The 14176-nt window shown below is 41.5% G+C and overlaps 2 protein-coding genes across 5 annotated transcripts in view; both read left to right on the top strand.

The window, feature by feature from the left end:
- Positions 1-1364: 1364 nt before the first annotated feature.
- On the top strand, positions 1365-2867 carry LOC148041434 (uncharacterized). The gene is made up of 5 exons (XM_087688467.1): positions 1365-1395; positions 1569-1792; positions 1859-1981; positions 2079-2286; positions 2470-2867. The coding sequence occupies exons 1-5, from the start codon at positions 1365-1367 to the stop codon at positions 2865-2867; spliced, it is 984 nt and encodes a 327-aa protein (XP_087544593.1).
- Positions 2868-6232: 3365 nt separating this feature from the next.
- The window catches only part of LOC148041435 (Protein kinase superfamily protein), a 47126-nt gene continuing 39182 nt past the window's right edge, over positions 6233-14176 (top strand). The window contains exons 1-5 of one of the 4 annotated variants that reach the window (XM_087679415.1): positions 6233-7869; positions 7950-8066; positions 8432-8950; positions 9096-9473; positions 9593-9808. In XM_087679415.1, coding sequence (XP_087535541.1) covers positions 7955-8066; positions 8432-8950; positions 9096-9473; positions 9593-9808 — 1225 coding nt within the window. In that variant the 5' untranslated portion in view covers positions 6233-7869; positions 7950-7954. The remainder of the gene's footprint in view (positions 7870-7949; positions 8067-8431; positions 8951-9095; positions 9474-9592; positions 9809-14176) is intronic. The other 3 variants (XR_015691080.1, XM_087679402.1, XM_087679423.1) reach the window with 3 other exon arrangements.

Genomic DNA, 14176 nt, shown 5'->3' on the forward strand with positions numbered 1-14176 from the left:
CTCTTGCATTTGTGTCACAGTTGGTGCTAATGTTGATGAGCTTTTGTCAGTTGTGGGAAATTCTTATACCTTTAGATTACATGGCTCAATTTATCATCGTATAGGCCCTTTGATTCCTAATGTGCAACGATAGGAAAGGCCAAGATTTGCACAACTTTATGTTTATGATATTGAGCATGAATTATCTAATCGGTTGGATGTTATGCCTAATTTATTGCCAAATTTTCTTGGGGAGCTTCAATCTATGATGCATCAACACAATGCAAATGCACAAGCTTTTAGATCCGTGGGTATGCAATTGCAAAACAATCCCTTGCATGATCTGAGAATGACTATTTTTGGGGTTCAATAGACTAATAGACAATACTCAACTCTAGTGGCAACTGAGGTTGCATCTATCATGCCAGGACAGGGTGATGAGAATACTCTTGATCATCGAGACATACAAGTTTATAGTTGAGATGGACGATGTATTGTTATTTCAAACTTGCATAGGGCATATATGCCAATGCTATATGTTCTTCTTTTAATTCCTATGGGTGATTATGGTTGCCATATAAAGGTACCTTATAGTACTGTTAATGTTCCAATTAATATACATGGATTGTCTAATAAGGACTGTGTTACTCAGATGCAATTTTATGAATTTCGGCTACAAGTGCATGAGGACACTAAGGTGTGCATGTTGCGGGGTGGTCGATTGTTGCAACAATTTATTATTGATGCTTACTGTAGTATAGAGCAATGTAGGTTGGCTTGGTGTCGTCAGAATCAATCGATTTTACGCTCGAAAGTTTATAAGGGCTTAGTAGATATTATGCAAGTGATGGATGATGGGCCAGTGGGAATTATTGGTGCCTCTGTTGGTAAAATGGTGGTTTTGCCATCTTCTTTTACTGGTGGGCCAAGGCACATGTATCAGTTGTATCAGGATGCCATGGCTATAGTGCGGAGTAAGGGAAAACCTGATCTCTTTATAACAATGACATGTAATCCAAAGTGGTTAGAGATAACTAATGCTTTGTTGCCTGTATAGATTGCTTATGATCGTCTTGATTTGACTACTCGAGTCTTTCATAAAAAGCATGATGATATGATGCATACATTGTTGAAAAGGAACCTATTTGGAAATGTTGCAGGCTATGTTAGTGTGATTGAGTTTCAAAAGCGGGGGCTACCGCATTCTCATACTTTGCTAATTTTGGAGCAGCCTTTTAAACCCTTTAAAGCATGCCATTATGACAGATTTGTTTGTGCTGAGTTTCCTGATAAAGCAAAGTTTTCAACTTTGTTTGAAACTATCGCAAAATGCAATGTCCATGGTCCTTCCAGTGCAATGAATCCCAAGAGCCCTTGCATGCGCAATGGTTGATGTACTAAAAAATTTCCTCAGAGGTTTGTGAATGTAACAACTGTTGATAGCTCTGGCTATCCTGTTCACAGAAGACGAGATGATGGAAAGACGGTCACAATAAAGGGTAATACTATTGATAATCGATGGATTGTTCCATACAATCCTTACTTGTGTAAAAAATACAATGCACATATAAATGTTGAGGTATGCTCAGCGGTGGCAGCTGTTAACTATCTGTATAAGTATATATACAAGGGACATGATCATGCAACCATTAAATTTTCTATTGGAAACTCACGGTTAAATGGTACGACCTTTACTAAAGTGGATGAGATTGAGAGTTATTTAAATGCACGGTATGTTTTTGCATCAGAAGCGTGTTGGACAATATATGACTATGCATTGCACAATGAGAAGCCTGATATACAACGATTGCAGGTGCACTTGCCTGATGAGAATTGTGTGGTGTTTCAAGATATAGACAATATAGCAGATGTTATGTAGAATGAAGATATCAGGAAAACTACTCTTACGGAATGGTTTGTGTGCAATCGTATTCATCTAGAGGCTCAAGCTATTCGCTATCAAGACTTCCTGGTGCATTGGGTATGGAATGCACAACGAAAGGTATGGACGAAGAGAAAGCGTGGAAATACGTGTGGTCGAATATATTTTGTGCCGCCCACATCTGGTGAGCGTTATTACTTGCGAATGCTCTTAACAGTGTCTCGAGGATATGTCTTTTGATGATTTGCATACTATTGGCAACATGGTGTACAACACCTTTAAGGAAGCTTGCATTGCAAAGGGCATGTTAGAGGGTGATGATGAGTGTGTTGTGTGCTTGGAAGAAGCTACATATGTACAAATTTGTGCCCAGTTGCATGCTTTGTTTACTGCAGTTTCGGTCTTCTGTGAGCCTACGCAGCCTGGTCAGCTTTGGGATAGGTTTATGTCACCAATGGTAGAGGATATTTTGTATAAGTTACAGCTAGAGCATGTGCATATATCTTCTGCAATTCTATAATAAGAGGCATCAAACAAGGCTTTATTGCATCTTCAAGATCTTTTACGATAGCATGGGTAAAGATTGTCTGACTTTGATGGATTTCTAGAACCTCGTCGAATAGATTCACAATTGTGTGCTAAACCTCTTTTAGAAGATGAATATGCATATGATATACTAGAGCAACATAGAGTTTGTGTTTCTACGGAGGCAATGTTAAATGACAGACATAGAGTTTTATATAATGCAATTATAGGTGCTATTGGTGGAAAATCTGGAGTTGTTTTTTTTTTTAATGGTCCCATTGGGTCTGGAAAGACATTTCTTTACAAGTATTTGCTTGCTAGGTTGCGCAGCGATCGGCATATAGCACTAGCAACAGCATCATCTGGCATTGCTGCTTTGCTTCTACAGGGCGGTTGTACTGCTCACTCGAGGTTTAAAATTCTATTGGATCTATGTAATCGATCCACCTATAATATTCCTGTTCAAAGTGATCTTGCTTAGCTATTCAAACAGTCAAGCCTTATTTTGTGGGATGAGGCTCCCATGATGCACATGTTTGCATTTGAAGCTATTGATAGAACTTTAAGAGATGTTATGAGATGTAATAAACCATTTGGTGGAAAGGTCACTTTGCTTGGAGGTGATTTTAGGCAGATCCTGCCCGTCATGATGAAGGGCTCCCGTGAAGATATTGTTAATGTGGCGTTATGTTACTCTCATTTATGGCAGTATGTTAAGGTGCTAAGGTTGTCTGGGAATATGAGGATGTCAACCATTGGAGGTATAATGGATAATGGGTTTATTAGTTGGATTCAAGGGATAGGGGATGGAGTGGGTATTATGGAGAATTGTGATAAGTTACATATTCCATCTAGCATGGTATTGAAAGGACACTCTATCGAAACCTTGGTTAATAAGATGTATGGTGAAGTGTCCATGGTGAGAGACTTTGGAGCATATTTCAGCAAGTGTGCTATACTTGCAGCACAGAATACAGAGGTGGCTTCTTTGAATCATCGTGCATTGCAATCGATGCCAGAAGAAGCTATACAATACTATGGTGTGGATTCAATTGCAGAGATGGGTGATAGCTCATTTTTATACTCTGTAGAGCATTTAAATACACTAGAACTTGGAGGTGGATTTCCTCCCCATCTATTGCTGCTAAAGATGAATGCACCTATTATTCTATTTAGGAACTTAAATCCAGCAAAAGGTTTGTGTAATGGTACACGATTGATATGTAAGGCATTCAATAAAAAGGTGATAGATGCTAAGATAATAACAGGGACAAATGTAGGGGAATGAGTTTTTATTCCTAGGATCACTTTTATTCCTAGCACCTTGCAATTTCCGTTTACTATGAGGCAGAGGCAATTTCCTGTTCGATTGGCGTTTGCTATGACGATCAATAAGTTGCAAGGCCAGACGTTGTCTATTGCTGGTCTTTGCTTAAAGACACCAGTATTTACATATGGACAATTGTATGTTGCATTTTCAAGGGTGAAATCCTCATGCAGTGTGAGGGTCTTACTGGATGAGAATGGAAGCATTGTGAATGTCACGACGAACATTGTGTACAAGGATGTACTTCAGAAGATGCAATAAGGTGCATTGCTTTTTTGCAGAGATGCATATAGGATGTATTTTTTGGAGGGTGGAATGATATGCTTGCATATTTGTAGAGATGTATCTGTTGAATTTTGACGGCTTTGTAGTCCCTACTTAGCATATATGTGAAATGGCCTTTGTGCTATATTCGGATGGCATATACTCGGTGGTAATTGAGTATATATTTCTTGCAATGTATATAAGTGTTTGCTTGACTTTTGCAGATGCCTACTCCAAGCTGGGGCTATTATCTAGCTTCTAAGTATCAGAAGAAACTGCAGCGTATCTTGCACGCAGTGACAACACATGATATTATAAAAAGAACGGCTGCAAGGGTCATTGAGCGTTTGTATGATGATGTCAATATAGAGATTTTATTTCTAGTTTTTATTGAGGTCGTACATTGTAGGTATACTCAGTGTTTTCGAGTGCATATGGGTGAAGCTGAGTAGGAAAAGAGGTTTCGATAATCTCACACTGATAGAATACCGAGGGGGTGGCCGACGCATGAATTTAAGAACCTCGGTTGTTTTGTGACGCTACATCAAGCTGTGACAATGCCTACTGAGTGGTTTGCAAATGTTAGGCCATGTATTGTTATTCTAATGTTAAGTAATCTTTGTCGATTGTTAGATGTGTTCATGTTCACGTTGTGGGATTTTAAAATTTTAGGTGCAAGAAAGAGAGGAAAGACTATCATGTCCCCTGTACCATCACTGGGACAAAGAGTGGCAATGGGACTTGCTTCACTTGGGCATGCTGTGTTGGAGAATGGAACTTTTCCCAATTATTCCTCAAAGAAAAGAAAGCTTCATTTTGGTTAGGCCCCATGGGTAGTTTCAACATTTTTGTAGCGTTTGGATATAGATGCATAGGCATAATCAAGAAGTGACACTTTGTGGTTTGTTGATACTTGGATTTATGGTACAAAGTTATCGGCTCTAGAGCAAGCTTTTGTTTTGGGCTTTGCTTCACTTGTGTGGATTGTTAATATTGCCAAGAGTCTGTATTTGATACTTGGATATGCTTAAACTTTGTGATTTATTTCAACGTAGCAATGCTATTTTTGATTGTAACATCCAAGGATCATGTGGAGCCACTTCTAATTGTTGTGCAGAGCAAGTATGGATACAACTACAATATTGGTACATGGTCATTGCACGTATATATGAGTCTATGTACTCCTAGATGCATGTTTGGCCCTTTGTACATGTGTGTAAGAGAGAGAGAGAGAGGGAGAGAGACCTCTTATACATGTGTGTAAGAGAGAGAGAGAGAGAAAGAGAGAGAGAGAGAGAGGGAGAGAGTGATTGAGTGAGTGTGGATACAAAGGGGGGAGGTATAAAAGGGGTGAGAGATAGAGGGGTTGCCAGTAGAGGAGAGTAAAGCATGTGATGTTTTTGTGATAGCATTATCCAGTGTGCGATAGGGCACCCCGCTTCACGGCTGCAAAGTAGCATAGCGTTCCGTGCATCGCACAAGGAACACTAGTATATGCTACTAGAGAAGCGCAACCCACGATTTAAACTCAGGAACTCAACCCACAATTTGAACTCATAGAACTCAACCCATGCTCTAACCAATTGGCCTATGACCCATTGACTCCTTGGCAAAGTAGCACTATCTTTTATATTGAGAGGAAGCCGCTGTCTGAAATTCACTGGCCTTTGAGTGAATGAGAGAGCTATTTATTTTGTGTCGGAAACTGGCCTTTTATGCATGTTTTTATTAGTGGGATTGATTCTCCCAAAACATGATGATTTTGATTGTGTCTCTTTCACACCTCTGTTAAAATATCAGGTTTTGGGTATTTGAATGTATAGATGGGTACATGACCTCAGCGTGCAACAGATTTATGATAAAAGACAGTCGGGAAGAATTAGAACACAGGCTCACAGTACGAAGTCTGCTGGATGCTCCCTGGCTATGGCATTAACGCAATAGCACAGAGAGAAGCAGGGGCACAGCAAGGAAGTGGCTCATATTGAGGAAAAAGTTATCAGAGATTGGTGTGTATGGAAAGAGGAGAGTAAATTGCTGAACTGGGATATATCCAATTCAAGCATTCCTATAGAGTCTCCGAAGCACAATTGGGCTATTTCAACCACTTATGTGACAGGGCGTAATGGTGGGGTTCTCATTTGTGAGAGAAAGATAAAAGTGGGGGCCCGGGGGGGGGAGGGGGGTGTGGGGCGCGAAAGAGGTTTTCCATGGATGTCAGATGATCACAGGAAACGTACTCAAAGTGAGTGGTAGGTCTGACTGTATCCGTCTCAGTTAGAGTAACCTTTTGGGGCGTTTTAAGCACTTCTATCAGGATACAGAAGCGGTATTTGGGAGTCGGGACTCGGGATTTGGGGACCCTAATTTGACACTGGACAGGGAGGCATGTTTGGGGGTGATCATTTGGACACAGAAAGAGTAGTTTCCGAAATCTATGTCGGTCCACCTCTTGCTGTCTATTTTTTGTGACAACATTAAAAGGAAGAAAAAGGGCAGCCCATCAGAGAAGACCTCTGTCATAGAACTACAGTCTACAGGTGAGTGGATCATTTACTAGCAAGACAAGACAAGAAAGAAGAAGATGAAGACGACCATTTAAAAGAGCTTTATGGGCTTCATCTTATGTAAATACCGAATTGACCCATCACCAGACTGATTATCCTCAGAAGAGAGTTCACTTCCAACTGAAACCCACCACCATTTTACGAAAAGCTTCTTCGTCTTGCCTCCCTTCAACCTTTTCTTCCAAACGAAGCCCCTTGCCTTTTACTTTTCTTTCTCTCTCTCTCAGTACACTTGTGAACAGTAGATTGTCACTGTCTTGAGAAGCTACTCTTGCCAAATTTGCAAGAAACTCTCCTTGCTCTTCTGGTTTCCATTTTCATTTTAAACTCCTTTAAAGAATTTCTCGAGCAGTGACGGCAATTAATTTGATGTGTCGTTTGTTCTTGCTCGCGAGTTGAGAGGGCTTTTTTATATCTCACAAAATTTGGTCCTATTAATCTCCCCTGCTTGTACAAACCGCACGGGCCTTCAATGGCCTCCACAACAAGAGATCCCTGCATGCAGTTTTGACTTGCAGGGTGTCTCCTAGCTGCTAGAATATGGCACAATATTGCTGGAGGCCAATGCAGCTGCTTCCTTTGCCTTTCATTAGCCCTGCAGATCCCCTTTTCAAACAGCAGATGGAACCCAAATGTAACAAATTGAACAGAAATGCTCAATGCTCTTGGAATCTGCACACAGGAAATTGCTTGCTTGATCCCTGCTGAGCAGAAGAAGGCTTCTAGGATCTGAGAGCGGAAGCTCATTATCAAGGGTGTCACTCAATTGATCTGACTAACAGTTTCTTCATAGATCAATTCTGTTTGGATCAAACGTTGGCCTTCTGTACAAATGGCATTTGCATAGGATTTCTAATTTGAATTCATTCCAGGCACTAATTGGACACATTGGGGACGGAGGTTGCCTATCCTGTCACTCCATATTCAGAAGGCACAGGACATGTACAGGTAGGGGACAATTGGGCTGTATCATCCCAATTAATGTCCAAGAAACAGAGCATTTGTAAGAGAAGACAATTGGGTTTTGACTCCTGTCAAACGTGTCCTGATTCACGAAATTCAATGGTTTCTTCTGTCTTTGGCTCAAATTTTCAACGTGAGTTTCTGGCTCCTGCATGAAACGTTGCTTGATGTTATTTAATGGCCGGGCAGCTTATTCAGAAGACAGAGGACTTTCCAAAGGAGATTAGGCCATCGGTCCTGTCAGTTTGTTTCCAAAAGACAGAGGCCTTGTAGAACGACGAGACAATTGGGGTCATTAGAAGGAGAAGTTCTGGTCCATGTAAATCAATGGTTGTGTTCTGCCATTGGCTCAAATACTCAGTGTGAGTCTTCTTGCTCCTGCATGAGAACTTTGCATCACTCTGTGAATGGTCCGGTTGCTTATCCTAAAAAATTTTGGCAGCAGCAATGTGGGGGAGATCTCTTAGAAGCTGGGTACATTGCCTTGTGGGCCTGCTGCTATATCTTTTTGCTATACACACGGACCTTGATGGTGACGACCTCACAGAAATCGCCACTGGTATTCACTGTTTCCTGTGCCTCTGTTATGATATTATCGGAGATCGTGACCCTTGAAAGCTCATATTTAGCACAACTTGTTAGCAGTATTTTCTTGTAGGCATCAATGACAGGACGTTTTTGCTACTCTTTAATGAAAACATCAACTCAACAAATTTCCCGCTGTACACCATTTTAAAGTTGATAGCATTGGTTTCAACCCCCCAAAAAAACAAGGATTGATAAAGGACAGTTAGCAAATTTCCTATTGTTCTTGTAGGCTGAATTTTTAATAGTGGTTCATTTGCTTTGAGCTGCAATCTGTGTGAAAAAACTTCATTTGTGAGTGCTTGACAAAGTTCAATGTTGATCATTTGAAACTCGCAGCTCTATTACAAGATAAGAGTGCCTCTGGTTTCATTAATTCTCAAAACAGACATGTCAAGGTCTCCCCATTGAAGCTGCCTTTATTTCCCCTGGGAGTGCAAGCTATCTCAATGCCATTACCTCCCAGTGATGGGCCTGCAATTTCTCCAGCGACTCAAAACCCTACATCATCTGCAAGTCCATTTCTCTTTGCGCCCAATGCTAATGCTTGGCACTCCAGCAGTCCTACTGAGTCATTGGCTCCCTTGCCATTGCCTGCTATGTCTAGTATTAATTCACCTTCACTATCACCACCAAGTTCACATGCGCCAAGTTTGCTTCATGATGACCCTGCACAGCCACCTCTCCCCTTGAACATAGGTCCACCATCACCATCTTCTCCTTCGGTTAACTCTACTGTTCTGGCAGCTCCAACTGCCTCTGCTACTTCAACTCCATTGGCGTCTTCACCTTCACAGGATTCCCCAGCAAATGGCAGTACAACATCATCAGATCCTCCCTTGACATCACCATCATCAGGTGCTTTTTAAAACCTTTTTTGGGATTAGCACTCACAAATGAGCACATCTTGGCACATTTTGTGACTATGATAGAGAATATCCTGCCTAGGGTGCAGTCTATCAGTTTGATTTTGTCTATTTTGATCTCCAATACTCTTCTGCAGGGTGTTGTGCTGCAAACACGGTTCGTAGACCAGGACTACGTTCTGATAGTTGTACCTGTGTATACCCCATAAGGCTGGAGTTACTTGTTGAAAATGTGTCCACCAAATCTGCTGATTGGAGTAGTGAGTTTCAGGAAGAGCTGGCCACAGAGCTGGATGTCAAACTTATCCAGATTGAAATAACCTCTTTCGAGTTCAGCGGTCCGAATCTTTCTCTGGTTATTATCATTGGTCCCCTGATTAGTAGCAGTTTTTCAGCAGAAAAGGCAGGAACAATCAAGACCGATCTGGTTAACTATAAAGTGCATTTCAACAGCTCCTTGTTTGGGAATTATACTCTCCTGCAATTCAGATATTTTCAGTCTCCTACTTTAGCACGTAAGTTCTTTACCAATATCTTCCAATGAATTGCATGCATTTAGTATTTACACTTTGCAAGTTTTTTTAAAAAAGCCCTTATGGACTGAGCCATTGTTGAATGTTTACCATATTATCAGCTGTTGAAGGACCAGTGGCAGGAATGGCCTCATTGCCTGTACTTCAAACTGTCCCTGACAATGCTGAGGTGGACAGAACAAAGAGATTGGGTCCATGGCATTATATTGCCATAGCTGCTGCTGCTGCTGTTGTAGCCTCAGGCGTTCTAATTGTTGCCTGGAAATGTCTCATATCTCACAGAGGCCAGAAAACACGGTACAAAAATAACATAGAAGGTACAGTTTCTGGAAAATTTCTGACTTGTTAAGAGTCCAATCTTGTGGAAGCCTCAGTTATTATGCAGGTTGTTTGTGTGTGCACATGTATGTGTCATTCACAAAAGTATTTTGTCATGACACCAAGGTTGATAATCAAGCATAGCATTTTCTTTTAAACATCCTCTGGTTACACACTAGTGACCAGTATCATCAACAGCTGCATGCTGAATATCTGAATGAACCTGAACGGTATTGGAAGCAGCTGGATCATGTATTTTCAAGGTAGCCAAATATATATAAGTGCAGGTTGTTGGAGAGTTGCTTTGCCTAACACCCATTTCTCAACTTGATAAAGGTTTACAAAATTGCCGAGCTTCTTGTATGCTGGTAATAGTATGAGCAGAGGGCATGAAAGAAGAGCCTCAACTACTTGTCCACAATCTCTAGCAAAGTGACCTACTTTTTGACTTTATAGCAGGCATTAAGAAATCAGCATTAAGTAGTCCATTTTCATGTTTGTAGAGAAAACATTGAGAGTGTACAAACATGACCAAAACACAATGAACTCAGACAAAAATGCAAAACACAGAAGGAGAAGAAGAAATGATGAAAGAATGCAGAAATGAAATGAATGAATAAGGAGATACAGATGTGGGACCTGAAGGAGCAAAGGTTGTCCAACAATCACTCTCTTGTGGGACTGGGCTGAGGGAGAGTGTCGTCCTCTGTATATGTCAATGTGAAGTACTAGAGTTGAGGGTGATGAAATACAGGGATTGAGGGCCGGTTGATGTAGAAGATGATGTCATGGAGCAGCTGGCAGCAAATGAATGCATGTGGAAGATGATGAATGTGGAGATACACATATGGTACTGCAAGGAGGAAAGATTGTTCAAGAGCCACTATCTCTTGTGGGAGAGGGGTAAGGGAGAGTGTCGTCTTCCATACAGATCCTTTTGTGCAGCAAAACCACCTATGAAGATGTCAGTGCAAAGTACTAGAGTTGAGGGTGATGAAACACAGCAATTGAGTGCTGGATCCTATGTACTCTCTCTTGTGGGAGCAGGGTAACAGAGAGTGTCGACCTCCATACGGATCCCTATGTGCAGCAAAACCACCTATGAAGATGTCAATACAAAGTACGAGAGTTGAGGGTGATGAAACACAGCAATAGAGGGCCGGATCCTATGTGCAGCAAAACCACCACAATGAAGATGTCAATGCAAAGTACTAGAGTTGAGGGTGATGAAAGACAGCAATCAAGGGCCAGTTGATGTAGAAGATGATGTCATGGAGCAGCTGGCAGCAAAAATGCAGCTAGCTGGAGAGTGCCCGAGGGTAGGCAACTGCTGCAGATGATGCTGGACAGCAGCCTTAAACCAAAAACACAGATTCTAGAGGTTGATGATGACTGGTGACAGGAGCAGAAGGTGGCAGTAGATTGAAAAGCAGCTGGTAGAGACCTCTAAAAGGCAGAGGATAGCAGCAACAGAAGATGGCAGCAGCACTAGCGACAACTGGTTGAGCTGTGTAGCAACGATGGCTGATTGGGCTGCACATTGGACAGTTGGGCGGCAGCTCTTGTTGGTAAAGACAGGGCAGTGTGATAATGAAGGTAAATGTAATGTATCCACCCCTAGCCAAGCCAAGGGAGGTGATGTTTGGTGGTCACTTGGACACCTTTCTTGAGTGGCATCGTTCCGACCCTAAGAATTCACGGACTTTTCCAGTCAAGTGACTTTGTAGTCTATCTTGTTGTGAAGTGCCACGACCTTGACCCATTAGGATCAACCTAAGGCTGCTACGTGATGGCAGATATGCAAGGATTGAGACAGAGTGCAGACCAGATTGAGTGCAGAGTCCTGAGTATAGAGTGAGCAGAGAGAGTGAGAGCACGATACTCAAAGTTTTTGGTACAATGACGAGATGTACCGCTTTAGGTTTTGATAATATATATACAGTACAAGTGTAAGGGTGCATGCACACCCGAACACTATAAAAGACACGGTGAGCCTTTATTCCCAACAACCTCCCACCTAAAGGCAACGTGCCTGAAGGTAGAGGAAAGAATCAATGAAGTCTATATATGTACAAAGCTGAAATACACATACACTATCCACCCCCCATCATTTGGCGGCAATGAGCAAACCACTCTGCTAGAAGACCCTTCGTAAGGTTTGCAGGGTTATCATCTGTATGTACCTTGACAAGCTCAATGCTCTTGCTGCCAAGTACATCCATGATAAAATGATACTTCACCTGTATGTGCTTTGTCTTTATATGAAAGACAAGATTCCGTGCCAGCATGATAGCACTCTGACTATCATAGTGGAGGATAGGAACCTCTGTAATGCCAAGCTCTCTCACTAGTTGCGAAGGCCATAAAGCCTCTTTGCATGCCTTAGTGGCAGCCACATACTCTGTCTATGTAGTAGACAATGTAACACACTTTTGCAGCTTGGATATCCAAGAGATTGCTCCCCTTGTGAACGTGAACACATATCTTGAAGTAAACTTCTTATAGTTGGGATGACCAGCATAGTCTGCATCTGTGAAACAATAACAGATGACTTTTGCTTCCCAAAGCAAATACACAAATCCTTTGTGCCCTTAAGGTATCTCATGATACCCTTCACTGCTTCTCAATGCTTTTTGCTAGGCTATGCCATGTACTTGCTAACCACTCCCACTGCAAATACAATGTCAGGACGTGTAGCAACCATAGCATACATTAAGCTATCAACAGCTGAAGCATAAGGAATCTTGGCCATTTCAACCTTTCCATCATCAGATGTAGGGCTCTTATTTGCACAAAGTTTCACATATGGAGGCAATGGTACACCATGGCTTCCCCTCTCTCCATATTGAAACGTTGCAAAACCTTAGTAACATATTTCTCCTATGACAAATAGAGAAGACCCTTTGATCTGTCCCTGAGGATATGCATGCCAAGAATGTGATTGGTCCCATCAAGATCCTTCATATCAAACCTATTATATAAGCTCTACTTCAAGTAGTCCAAGGCATGAACATCCCTGCTTGCAATGAGTATGTCATCCACATACAAAACCAAGAGAATAAGGCTGCCATTTGATGCATTCTTAGTGTATAAGTAGTGATCAACTTGAGAGCGGTGGAATCCTTGAGATTGCATAAACGTATCAAATTTATGAACCATTCTTGTGGTGCTTGTTTCAACCCATACAAACTCTTGTTGAGTTTACATACCATGTGCTCTTTCCTCTTTGCAACAAAACCCTCATGCTGGTGCATATAGATCTCCTCATGCAGATCACCATGTAAAAAGGTTGTCTTGACATCTATTTGTACGAGTTCCATATCTTCAGATGCAACCAAGCCCAAGATGGTTCGTAAAGTAGTCATTTTGACTGCGGAAGGAAAGATTTCATCAAAATCAATTCCATGTTCTTGCTTGTATCCTTTAGAAACCAGTTGTGCCTTGTACTTTGGTAAAGAACCAGAGGTGACTTTCATTTTGTAAACCCATTTGCATGGTAGCACTTTCTGCCATTTAGGCAAATGCACCAAATCCCAAGTGTCATTTTTCGTGAGAGATTCCATCTCTGACAGCATAGCCTTATGCCATTTCTTGCTGTCTTTTCTGTCCATTGCTTCTTGGAAGCATGATGGCTCACCACAATTTGTCAACGTGACATAATCAGCAACATAATTGACACCAAGAACACACCTATGTGGTTGTCTTTGCACTCTGGTCGACCTACGGACCCAATGATCAAGATTTGCTGGTGGTTCAGCTTGCAAATCTACATTTACAGCTCGCTGTTCTATAGGTTCAGTATGCTGTACAGTTGGTTTTGGTTGTTCCAAAGGTATTTGTTCTTATTGAATTTGTGGTACATCATGGGTAATATCCTGCTGATAATTTTCAGCATAGTTCCCTGCATTTTCAAGGACATTTACAAGAGGTATTTGTTGCTGTCTAACGGGTGTTCTTTGCTATCCTATTGGTACATCCTCCTGAAATACAACCCTTTTGACCTCTGTCTTTTCGGGCTATTTGTGCATGTGATCTTCTCGGAAGATAACATCATTGATGCGTACTATTTTACTTTTCTCGAGATTCCATAATTGATACCCCATTGCACCTACATCACCATATCCTAGGAAAATACATTTACAAGACTTTGGCTTAAGTTTGCTGTGTTTTTCCTTGCAAATGTGCACCAATGCCTTGTAGAGCCAAACACTTTTAAGTGAGCATACGAAAGTGGCTTGCTCGACCACGCTTCTTGAGGGACTTCCCCCTGCCCAAAAGACCTGTTTGGTGATCGATTAATCAAGTGTGTGGTTGTCATAATAGCCTTTGCCCAAAATCCATGAGGTAAAGTAGCATGTGACAACATT

The sequence above is a fragment of the Lygodium microphyllum genome, chromosome 1, assembly GCF_053477565.2.
Source record: "Lygodium microphyllum isolate KBCC chromosome 1, Lygodium_microphyllum_v1.1.10, whole genome shotgun sequence".
Classification (NCBI taxonomy): Eukaryota; Viridiplantae; Streptophyta; class Polypodiopsida; order Schizaeales; family Lygodiaceae; genus Lygodium; species Lygodium microphyllum.

Coding starts and splice junctions, on each gene's coding strand:
- LOC148041434 (XM_087688467.1), top strand. CDS start 1,365: ATGGTTGATGTACTAAAAAATTTCCTCAGAG. Junction 1,793..1,858: donor CTGATATACAACGATTGCAG/GTGCACTTGCCT, acceptor GATGTTATGTAG/AATGAAGATATCAGGAAAAC. Junction 1,982..2,078: donor TATGGAATGCACAACGAAAG/GTATGGACGAAG, acceptor TGCTCTTAACAG/TGTCTCGAGGATATGTCTTT.